The 12,736-nt window shown below is 32.6% G+C and overlaps 1 protein-coding gene and 1 long non-coding RNA gene across 6 annotated transcripts in view; one reads left to right on the top strand and one right to left on the bottom strand.

Moving 5' to 3' along the window:
* The window catches only part of atp11b (ATPase phospholipid transporting 11B (putative)), a 206,010-nt gene that overhangs the window by 123,823 nt on the left and 69,451 nt on the right, over window positions 1–12,736 (top strand). For all 5 annotated transcript variants that reach the window (XR_005634390.1, XR_005634388.1, XM_039759285.1 and 2 more), the window contains exons 14-19: window positions 91–260; window positions 6,752–6,820; window positions 9,128–9,201; window positions 9,437–9,540; window positions 10,678–10,859; window positions 11,360–11,563. Coding sequence is in view for 3 of the 5 variants with exons in the window: in XM_039759285.1 (XP_039615219.1) it covers window positions 91–260; window positions 6,752–6,820; window positions 9,128–9,201; window positions 9,437–9,540; window positions 10,678–10,859; window positions 11,360–11,563 (803 nt within the window). In the remaining 2 variants the exon portion in view is untranslated. The remainder of the gene's footprint in view (window positions 1–90; window positions 261–6,751; window positions 6,821–9,127; window positions 9,202–9,436; window positions 9,541–10,677; window positions 10,860–11,359; window positions 11,564–12,736) is intronic.
* The window catches only part of LOC120532869, a 55,210-nt gene that overhangs the window by 39,954 nt on the left and 2,520 nt on the right, over window positions 1–12,736 (bottom strand). The gene's annotated exons all lie outside the window — the stretch shown is intronic.

The following is a 12,736-nucleotide window of genomic DNA, read 5'->3' as shown; positions in this document are numbered from 1 at the left end:
TATGGGAATGTGATGGACTGGTCAGGGTCAGAAAGTAGATCATAGAGCATTGTGTAATGCACTTTCTTAGGTTTTCATTTTATATTGCAGTCTGAGGAAGACATTCTCTTCTTAAAAGCAGCGTCATTGTGTCACACTGTTCAGATCAGTTATGACCAAGCTGATGATTTAGGAGACAGACAAGCAAATGGCATATTACGCCAAATGGAATATTATGCTTCTTCTCCAGATGAAAAGGCTTTAGTTGAAGCAACAAAAAGGTGAGAAGCATTTAAAGTATATATTAATTATTATTATTAAGAGAAATTGAAAACAAGTTATGTAATAGTTATTATACATGAATACACTTTAATATGCTTTAACTTTTTGGCCATTTGTACTATAATTTCAAATAACCCAAAGAGGCAACCATAGTGCTTAGAAATAGACTTCAAGTTCTGTGTTTGGTGTATTTGGAAATGCAAATGCTATATCTTCAAAATGTCTGCATGTAGCGATGAATGAGATTACACTTTTTACATTTTTCCCTTTTCATATAAAAAGCAAGACTTTGCTTTCTAGTTTTTGTGATATCAGTAAACATTCTATAGCATGTTTTCCAGATGGAGGAGATATATTAAATGGATAACTAATGTTCTTTAAGAAACAGTGAGACAATAAAGGTTCCTGTATATCATTATGCCAAATCATTTTGCTTGCTTGAAGGTATGAAAAATCGTAGCAGAAGTAAGTTTATAAATTGGCAGTGTGAATACCAAAGGTAAACTTTAATTCCTTGAACTGATTGGTAAGACGTTATGACGGCTCAGAAAGATAATTTAAATTCGTTATGTTAAAGTTGACTAAAAACGAGGGAGGGGAGAGTGTAGAGAGTACTATTGGCAGAAGTTAAATTTGTGATGTTTGTTCAGTTCGCTTTTTATTATAACGTGTTTTGTAGAAAGGTAACCTGGGCACTGACAGCATTAATTATTGAGTAAAACTGTGCACTTGATTCATAACGGATCTTCGTCCATCCTTAGTAACTGCCTTGTCCAGTTCTCCAACAGAAGCCTATATTGGTTGTAATGGAAAAGTTAGAAACCCTTAAAAATGCCAACAAAATACAAGGTGAATTTATTTTTATAGAGATATGAATTTGGCAACACAAATCGCAAAACAAGAACCAGCCCTGGATATGTAACCAGTTCATTGCAGAAAACTTGGATATTCATTCATGTTGGGCAAATGTAGATTCTCCAGTCATAATTATCCTACTGGTTTACAACATGATTTTACACACAGCTTTGACAGAGAAAGAGAATTGTATTTGTTGCTTGCAAACAAAAGAACGACAGTTGTGAAATATTACAAATGAGAAAAGAGTATGCCATTCCTTGCGTTATTATGAAGAAATGATCTGAATCTATTAAAGGGGTCTTTTGATGGCTGGATAGATCACAATGTTTGTGTGTGTGTGTGTGTGTATATGTATGTATTTGATATATATATATATATATATATCAAAAACCTAACCCTCTAGCCATTATTTAATAAGAAATTCATGTCTTTTCAGCTCTGACAGCTGTACAAGGTCAGGTTGTGTTACCTGGCTTTGGCCAAGAAATTTTACAAGACAAGGGGCCTCAGTTATAATGCTATTGGTTCATTGATTTGATCAATCAGAAGTATTGTGCAACTCCATACTTTTCTGTATACAATACAGGTATCGGCCGTCATTCTGTGAAATTGGGCGTTGTGCGATTCGGATGTTTGAACACCATATTGTATACAGTGCTTAGTAAAGCTATATGGGGATACTGTAGTGTACCTGTTTAGAATAAACACAAAGAGATAAAGCTGCAACGCTCCAGAGACGCATGATGTGTGAGATTGGGTGCTGCTGCTTATGAGTCAAAGTATATACTGTTTTAAATGTTTTGTTTATAAATAGGGAAATTTCACATTAAATTAATGTTTAAAAACCATACAGTACTGACAGCGCAATCACTTTGTATAAAAGAGATTTGAGACACAGTACACGTGTTTGTGCAGGAACCTGTTGGGGTCGTTGCGCCCTGTTTTAGCAGGCTACATCCCGTTTTCCAGTCGGGATTTCTGAACTTTATAATAAGCTTGTGGGGTCCACTGCAGTAATTGCGGTCAGACTTTGCCCAAATGGATGTTACACAGCACATAGCTGTTTTTGTATTTATTTATTTTTATTTTTTTTACCGGGGCAAATAATATTAGTTCTCTTGAGCTACTTACTGTTGAACTTGCTACATGCATTTTCCCATTAGTGAAACTTTTCTGCCATAGATCACTTCCTGCTCATCCTAGCGACTTGGCTTTTGTTGATGGTCATTACAAAACAGAATTTTACAGGAAAATGTATTCTTTTGATTTGAAACAGGTAATCAATGAATTTTGAGTATATATACCCAGAGCCAAGCAATAAGGTTCTAACAGTGACACATGCTGTACATTTACATGGCCCATGTAATGAATTGAACATATGAAATGCTATGCACATAGGAACAGATGAAAAGAAATAATTTTGTGAACTTTGAACAGCATGGACCATGAATAGCATATTTGGTAGTGAAAGGAGTACTGTTGGAGAAATTATAGCAAAACTTTGTTTTCAGCTCTCCATAAAATAAGTACTGCTTCATTGTCCACAGGGCTTGAAAATATGTCAAACAACCAAAAAAAAAGTTTTACTAATTACTTTTACACACCCAAAAGCAACATCCTTTTTGCTTCTTAGCACATTCTGAAAAGCAGCATCTTCATCAGCTGTAGAAAAAAATCACATGGTTGGACTGAATGAGATAATTTGCTGTATTTTTTGTTTTCTTTTTTATTTCGTCTGTGTGTTTATTGCTTTAATACTAATTGTTGATTGGTATTGTGAATTTAATGACATAGACAACATTATTGACTTTTTCAAAAACACAAGGCTATGCTTTGATTTAAAAAAATAAACTGATTACACTTTTGATTTATTTTATCTCAGATTTAATATAACATAAGATGTATGCAGTAAAATGAAGTGCATATATGACTAAGCATGCCATCACTGTTCGGTTGTCTGACTCTTGTTTCATACATTGTATCAAAGGTAACATCAGGTAGTAATAGGTAATGATAAGCAGAGCAACTGTTTCCTTTTGAATATGTTGTGTTTCATGTGCATATTTGCAATAGTGAAACTTACTAAAACAGGTATTTGGGTTTGTGAGTTTTTAAAGTTTTCTTTTTGGAGGGTTGGTGGGGGGATAGAAAGAAATAAATTAGGATTACTTAAGGGTTTGGCAACACACACACTGGTTTTGGCAACACATTTCAGATTAAAATTAATAGGGAGAAAGTGTTTTTTGTAAATACAACATGTCTAAACAAAGTCCAAGATGAGACAAAAAGAACACTGCAATTGCTGCCTTTCATAATGTGCCGTATTTGTCAATTCTGTGATGTATACTTTGCGAGCAGTAATGAAATTGTTTGGAGCAGTGCACCGGTGGATGAGAATTTTACGTTTCAGCATTTACCAACAAAATAAGCAATACTGTATGTATCTAAGGAGTCCATTTGCTAACCACATCATCTTTGAGTTTTGCCTAATGTTTCTATGTCCACTTTGTATTTCATTTTCAATATAACTTGTCACCTTTTCTGTTTTTTTTGTTCAGTGCAGCCTCAGCATCTACAATGGTGCTGTTCTGCTTGCAGCATTCATTTGCAATAACTACAGGTCCCATTTCTCTACATAGTCACATCTGTGGCAAAAACTGTGATTTTTTTCGTATGCTGTGGTGTGCCGAGTTGGTAACATTACTTTAAGAGAGTCCCACCAAATCAGCTAATTAAAAAGGCAGGCTCATTTATCGAACACACTCTAGATCCCCTGGCAATAGTAGGATAGGAAAGAATTAAAAGAAAACTGAGTGAAAACGCTAATCATTTAGCAGAAATGTGTCAGTAAATGCCATTTCTCTGTCTACATTTGCAAAGTTGGTACAGAAGTATCCCAGAAAACTCAAGGCTATAATTAAAGCAAAGGGTAGTTCCACAAAATACATGACATAGTTTGGGGCGATTTTTTTTATCAATTCTAACTTTATCAGTTTGTTTATTTTTCTGAACTGTTGCTTCTATATCTTTGACTGTTATAGGTTGCATTGAGTAAATAAAGCTGAAAAAAATATTTTTGTGTGTTTATTTTAGGCTATAAAGCAACAAAATGGGAATATTTAATATACAGTAATCCCTCGCTATATCGCGCTTTGACTTTCGCGGCTTTTCTCTATCGCGGATTTTAAATGTAAGCACATCTAAATATATATCACGGATTTTCCGCTGGTTCGCAGATTTCTGCGGACAATGGGTCTTTTAATTTATGCTACACGCTTCCTCAGTTTTTTTGCCCTGTTGATTTCATACAAGGGACGCTATTGGCGGATGGCTTAGAAGCTACCCAATCAGAGCATGTATTACAAATTAACTAAAACTCCTCAATGCTATAAGATATGCATCCCGCGCGGAGCTTGATTGTTTGCTTGTCTCTGCCGCTATCTCACCCTCTCTGACATTCTTTGCGCCTGACGGAGGGGCTGTGAGCAGAGGTGCTGTTTGCCTAGTGGATACGGACACACCTCTAAGAAGTGCCGCTTTATCGCGGTGCTTGCAAAAGCACACTTATTGATTTTTTTGATGGTTTGCTTTAATCTCGCTCTCTCTCTCTCTCTTTGACGTTCCATGCGCCTGACGGAGGAGATGTGAGCAGAGGGGCTGTTTGCTTAGAAGATACTGACGCTCCTCGAAAAAATGCCGCAGCAAACTTAAAAGCACACGTATTGATTTTTTGATTGTTTGGTTTTCTTTGCGAGCGCTCTCTCTCTCTCTAAAATTCTCTGCTCCTGAAGAGAAGATCCATTTGCATTCTTTTAATTGTGAGAAAGAACTGTCATCTTTGTCTTGTCATGGAACACAGTTTAAACGTTTGACTAAAGGGTGTTATTTCATGTCTAGAGGGCTCTAATAATGTTAACAGTGTGGGAGAGTTTATAAGGGCTTAAAATATATAAAAATAACTACACAAACATATGGCTTCTACTTCGCGGATTTTCATCTATCGCGGGGGCGGGGTTCTGGAACGCAACTCCCGAGATCGAGGAGGGATTACTGTATTTAATTTAATATATAAAGGGCCGATTCTTTTCTATACCCACTGTATATTTATTTATCAATTTATTTATGTATTTATTTATTTAAAGGTTTTCTGTGAAAAAGCAAAATTTCTCCATTCAAACAAATAAAGCTCTAATCTAAAAGTTCAGACTCCCTTACTGAAGTTTCAACTTTGTTGATATAAAAGGCCAATTTTTTTTTTCCCACCTTGAATAATGTCTTGATTCCGAATTATCTTAAGTACCGTCTATTTCACAGGTTTCCTGCCAAATGTTCTGTTATTTATTATAATGGAGACAACCTGGTCAAGAAGGAGATCACAAAAGATCCAGCGCTAAAATAATTTTGAATCAACTACATATAGTGTTTAACACTGTAACTATCTTTAAAATTGGATAAAATATGGTGCTTCACGAACATTGCATGCAGGAAGGATGATTAGGGAAGCTATCAAAAGGTCAACAGCAAAATTCCAGAGATGTAGAAATTTATGGCAGTAACCTGACTACTTCCTGTAGATATGTAGTTATTTAATTTATGCTTTGCAAGTGGGTTATGTTGGGAAGTCACTTCAATGAATATCCAGACCTGTGTAGGTTTATAAGAGGTCTCTGTCAGTTTCCCAAAACCATCTGGTAGTATGCCTTATGGTAACCATAGATGTAATTGAGGTAGGTAGTTTGGGAAGCAATTCCAAAAGATACATTTTTCACAACATAGGGGTGACTCAGAAACAAGGGACTTTACTCTGAATAGAGGGAGAAAATGAAAACTCCAGATATCACGATATTTTATCATAAAACCAGCTGCCCTCTCCTAGAAAACTAAAATCAAAGAAGGATTTCACCTTTCAACACGAAAGCGATCTAAAGCACAAATTCCATTCAGCTAGGAAATGTCTTAACAATGGAAGATCAGAGTCCCAAATTGCCCAGTCAGAAGCTAGACCTCAGTCCTTTAGAACATTTGTGCAATCACCTGAAGAAGGCAGTGCATTTACGATTCCCATGCAGTTCAACTGAGGTAGTGGAGTACTTCTTCAAAGAGTGGAATAAAACTGCAACTGCTCAGAAATGCTAGGTTGATAGATACCTCACAGTATAATGCATTAATCAGTACAAAAGATGCTATCGTGAAGGGTGTGCACACATGCAACCAATGCATTGTACGTTTTTATTTATTTTTTAACTGTTTCTGTGAAAAAAATAGTTTTAACTTAAGTATTTTTTATGATTTGTCTTGTTAGCTGTTACATTGACAAAAGTTGAAATTTCAATAGTGATGTATGTATATATTTGTCAAATTCACTACAATTTTAATTTACTATAATTGTTCTCTATAGAATGACAATGAATAATATTACAATAAGATTCTCATTATGAACTATGTCAATATCAAGTACCAAATATTAGAAAGATCTTAATAATTTTGGTTAATCAGTATGTCTATGATACATGCTTGCATTCATGTAGCAAGAGCGAATTTTATTTTTGGCCTTCAGAACAATAAATTACAATGTAATAAAATATGCTTAGAAAATACTGGATTCATATTAATGCAATTTTTCCTCCCGTAGAATTGGTGTAACTTTCAATGGAAATAATGGAGAAACTATGAGTATTACATCCTTTGGAAAACTTGAAATGTAAGAAGGTATTTCTTTTTTAATTGTGTGTATGTACCTAGGGATATGTCTGATTTACATTATTTACATGCTTTTGCGTTTTAAGAAATTGTCCTTCCAGAGAGAATAAATCTTGAAGAACTAACAATAAAGAAAAATTAATGTTTTAAAGATTTAAACTGTACTATATCATGACGATAACTGTGCTTTTAAGTCTAAAAGCAAAAATAATTATAATCACAAAGTATATGTTTTAAGAAGTATTATAGCTCTCGAGTTAGTAAAATGTAAAAAGCACATTTTTATGAGTAATAATTTCAGAAATCCAGGTAACGCCAAAGAATTTACCAACCTTTTTTTTTTTTTTTTTTTAAAGTAGCATTACTAATAAGTATTTGCCAGAAGTTCTAAGTTAAGCCGACACTAGGGTTCTCTCTCAGCTTATTGTTTTGTCATGGAACCACACCACAATCTACTTCCAGTCTGGACATTTACACTGTTGTAACTCTTGATGGTCAGCTGAAAGTCCGCAATATCTAGATTACAAATGGTCCTCAAAAGAAGTTTCCTTTACAGCTAGATCAATAGACGAACTCCTATGCTCAGGTGTGCAGAGACTGCATGTGAGCCCTGCAAGTGGATCGCTTCCTGGTACAAATTGGCATATAGGAACACAAATCATGTGATAAAATCTTCAAACCTGTCTTACCTAATACAGACTTTCCAAAAAAATTAACACACACACACAATGGGTATAAGTAATGTACAATTACAGAATTGTTCCCTCACCCTCCTCATAATTTTTTCCACAAAGTCAGTCATGAAAATTCAATACTGACAAATGAATTTTAATTGTATTTCAGGTAGTTAATATATATATTCTTGCTCAAAGTTGAAGCAACTTTTTAAATTAGGGATTGGTCAGATTCTTTAAAGGATGAAGTTAAGGACATACACACATGGAAGAGCTTTTGTTTTACAGAATGCTCTGGTAAATGGTAACACAGTGTCTTAGTGCACTATTGAGCCAAACTCAAAATCCTTTTTCAAAAAGCAGGTATTTATAACATCCTGAGAGAGACTCTTTGAGTTGATAAACAGGTTCTTAGGTAATACTACATCCTAACATGTGATTTACTTATCTATGCTTGTACATTAAAGGTTTAAATTATATATTATTCTATAATTATATATAGAACCTGACTGTTATTCCTTTACAACTTAATCAAAAGCAACAGCACTAAAAATGATTTGTCAAAACCTGTATTTACACCTAGTAAAGTATATAAATTTTTGCATTTTGTTTATCAGAGGATATTGGAACTGCATTTAATAATCAAGTAAAACACTTCTTGTCCTTGCCAAAGATTCTTTTAAATAAATCATTCCACATGTAAATTAATTTCAATGGGGCAGGTATCTAAACACTACAAACTGATCTACAGTAGAACATTTTGCCTTTGATCCAGTGTATTTATGAAAAGGTAAATTCCCTCTTATGTCATGTTTTCACTTTACTTGCTTTTAATTGTCTGAGGCATTGAAGCTGTGGGTTTTGTTCTGTTTAATTAGACTTTTACTTTAGTTGCATAATCTATAATGTTGCAGTTTCTGTTTTTAATGACAGGTCAGAAATTATAACGATGCGTTTGTTGAATGTATATTAGAATGTAGCAATGATTTCTAAGTAAATAGTAATAAGCATTTATGACTGTTACATGTGACGTATATATTGTGTGTTTTTAGGTTTTTCTTTTTCCCATTTCCCTATTTTTAGATTTTCATCATCATGATTTTCATTCTACTGTTCCATGTTTTATGTTTAATTTTCCCGTATTTGTTACATTCATTATAAATTAATTATTATTATGATAAAGCAAAGTGAGCAAATTCCACAAAAAATTGAATTAATACAAAAATTACTTAAGATATTGATACATTTAAAACTATAGCAAAAACAAAGTTGTTTCTGAATTGTAAGTTTTGTAATTTTCATACTAAGGCAGAATAAGAGAACAAGATTAAAAAAAAAAACAAAAACAGACCAATTCATTAAATGATTGAATGAATCAACTAGACTAAAACAACTCACTGACTATGAAACTGGCTGGACTCCCAGGAGTGAGGTTGGTCTTCTGTATCTGTGTGAGCTTTTACATCTACGTTATATTTTTTGGCATACAACATATATGAAATTATGGTTGTGTGTTTGTGTGTCTTTGTATGTATCTACAGAAGTTCAAAATAGTGCAATCCATATTCTTTCAAATAAAAGTACAGGACATGGCACAATGTGTTTTAGATTGATCATGCTTTTTTGTTAAACAGATATAAGCTGCTTCATATTTTGGAGTTTGATGCAAACAGAAGAAGAATGAGTGTCATTTTACAGACTCCATCAGGTAAATATGCATCTTTAATTTGCTCTTACTTAGTTTTAAGAAAAACATGTTTAAATCTTTTGGTTTTTTTTTAAAGAAATTGCACCTAAAATGTGTTGAGACCTTTGTTAATTTTATGATAGTTAAAAACTATTAAAAACAAATTGTGCAGGATTTGTGAATTGCCATATCTTTATTTAACAAGGCATATATTTTAAGCCTTTTATGAAGATAATAGATTTTTTTTTTATTTTAGGTGAAAAAATACTCTTTACAAAAGGAGCAGAATCATCTATTCTTCCTTATACAAAAACCGGTGAAATTGATAAAACAAGGATGCATGTAGATGAATTGGCATTGGTAGGTAAACATAATTATTAAATGTCAGTTTTACTTTTTTGTGGCTTGCCTTTGCATGAAGTTTTTCCTTTTCTAATTTGGAATAAATGATAAACTAAAGATGAATTATAATACAAAGCAACCAACTTGCAAGCACATTTGACTTGGGGAACATCCACATTAAAGGTCACATGGAACATTATTGAATGTTTCAATTAAAATATGTTAAAATTAATTATAGGAAAGCAAACAAAAAATTGTGTTAGTGTATTTCTACACTATACCCACAAACATTTACTGAAACAGTGAATTTGTATTTGGAAAAGTTTTATTTATTTTTTAACTTTTTGTAATCATCGCATGTCATCTTTCACCCTAGATTCTAACATTAAACTCTTTATAATAAGTTTATAAAATAGTGTTTAACTAAACAGTTTCCAGTTGTAGCCAAAGTGTATTAGTGCAGCATGAAACAGTAACTTCCACTTGTTGCAGTATGACATGACAGGATATGTTTTCCATACTACTGATTTTATGTGTATTGTATCATACCTCTTTTCCTGCTCTTTACAGATGCTTTCTTTCCTGCTGTCTATGATTCAATTATATATTTTCTTCCAATGTTGTAAACACTACATAATATAAAAAGACATTAGCCAGAATAAAAAGCCTAATGAATGATTTATTTTATGATAAATAGTGTAATTGTTTTTGACTGAATTATAGTCTAATGGTAATGGTAAACATAAACTTTCAGTATATATTACATTGTAATATGTAGCATAGAATGGAAGTACGTGAAAGTAAAATTAATGAGTAGAAAACAAAATTATCATTCTGCGGAAAATTCTTATTTAAATATCCCAGAAATGAAATGAAAAAATCTTCAAAAACACATCTTGTCATTACAAAATAACTAAGCTGCATAAACTTAATTGCTGGTTCAATTGCTTGGTACCTTTTAGACCACTTTTCATTTGTTGTATAGTCTGCTTTATGAGTTTTGCCCAGAACCAGTTACTACAAAATGTAAAGAGTAGCTAGAATAAAAGAAGAAATTCATTTTCTGCTTTCCATATTTGTGGATCTGTTATTGGCTTTCTTATTTTTGTATCAATTTTCCAGACTTGATAGAATACTTGTTTTGTTTAATTTTAGAAAGGTCTAAGAACTCTTGTCATAGCCTGCAGACACTTCACCCCTGAAGAGTATATAGAAATTGATCGGCGTCTCCATGAGGCCAGGACTGCACTGCAGCAGAGAGAGGAGAGACTAGCAGATGTGTTTAGCTATATTGAAAAAGACTTTGAACTTCTTGGAGCAGTTGGTGTGGAAGATAAGTATGTATTTCAGTAATGAGGTTACACAGTGGTATGTAATATTATTATTATAGACACGTATAGGCTTATGTTTTATATGTATTTTTTTTATAAAACATAGAAGCACAAGGTCAAATTTTATTTTGACTGAAACCACTGTGATTGTTTAAACTGATAGTCAAGTATACAGATTGATTTACTGTATGTTACTTAATTCATTGCTTAGACGGACTTAATTCTCAGTGTTAGTGACACTTAGACATAATATCAAGAAAATTGTGGTGGGTGATTTTTATGTTTAAAAAATTCAGCATAAGGGAAAATGTTACTTACAGAATTCAATGCAGTATTAAAATGTATTTACTTTAAATCAAATTTTTGCTTTCCTTAATAAATCAATTTTTTCGTCTTAACAATCACTGTTGTACTTCAATAATAATTTCTTTTGACTGTCATGTTAATTTGAGTAACATTGCAGAATAAATTTTAGTGATTTTTTTTTTTTTGTATTCTAATTATAGACTGCAAGAAAAAGTCCAGGAGACAATTGAAGCACTCAGAATGGCAGGGATCAAAGTATGGGTGTTAACAGGGGATAAACATGAAACTGCTGTCAGTGTTAGTTTGTCCTGTGGACATTTTCATCGAACTATGAATATCTTAGAGTTGGTGCAGCAGAAATCGGATAGTGAATGTGCAGTTCAATTGAGAAGATTAGATAAAAGGTACTTTTCTTGTCATCTTCTTTTGAAACCTTTAGAATTGTTTCTGAGTTTTCATATTTCACGTTTAAATGATTAAAAGCCATGCTTCCTTAAATTTATTTGTTTGATATTTGATAATTAATACAAGATTGTTTTGATTTGTTAGTTAGAAAACTTGGATTAGGCATATTTGATTTTTTTTAAATAGCCTAGCATTTAGTTAAAACAGTGATTTATGAAAATAGTCATATTATCTATAGATGGCAGAACGTATGGAATCTAAGTAAATTCTTCTGAATAACAAAAGCTACATTTACACCGATAAGTTTAAAAGTGTGCTCCTTGAATAAAGATAACTTAGTTGTCTGTAATCTGACAATTAATTGTTGTACTTTCCTTTTCAGGGAAGGTTAAAAAGAACATTGATGAAGTGAAAAAGAATCATAAAAATTTCCTACTAGAATTTGTTGTGTGAAACTGTTCAGGAATACACATATAAAGGAAAGCCTAATGAGTTTAAACTGTTTCCAAATTAAAATGGAAGGAAAAAAAGTGACACTGCCTTTCCCTTACTAGTAGTATGCATGCATTTACAGTATACAAGCATATGACAGAAAATGTGTTTTGGTCACGTGTCCTTCCCTCCTATGGCTGACTTCTGACTTAAGCCTGTATAATGTAAAACATTAAAAGTCGATTATGTAGCAAACTCCTTTTATTCAATTAGGCAAACATTTACTGAAATACTGGCTGTTGGAATGAGTATTATTTTAAAATTTTGTTGTAATTTTTCCTTTACACTCAGGTTAGATTAAAAAAAAATCTGGTGCATCCTTCACACAATTTTTCTGTTTATTATTCTCAAAGGTTTTATCAAAAGGATACAAACGTTTTCATGAAATAACAGGTTAGTTAACGGTTAAAATGATTAGATTAATTTATTTCATCAATTGTGTTCACATTAAGGCTAGAAAATTCGGATTTATAAAGAATATTTAATGTTTCAGTCACACACTGTAATTTTTATCCTTAATCTTATTGAGAAAATATATTTTTGAACATAAATTTTTCAATACCTTTAAAGACCTGAACTTTTTTTAAAATCATTTGTATTTTGTTTTTAAATGTACGATTAAAAAAAAGAACGCAGCTAAGGAAGTGACATGAAGAAAACTAACACAAAAAAAGAAAAGA

The sequence above is a fragment of the Polypterus senegalus genome, chromosome 1 (genome assembly GCF_016835505.1).
Source record: "Polypterus senegalus isolate Bchr_013 chromosome 1, ASM1683550v1, whole genome shotgun sequence".
Classification (NCBI taxonomy): domain Eukaryota; kingdom Metazoa; phylum Chordata; class Cladistia; order Polypteriformes; family Polypteridae; genus Polypterus; species Polypterus senegalus.
This window is presented reverse-complemented; position numbering and strand designations above follow the sequence as displayed.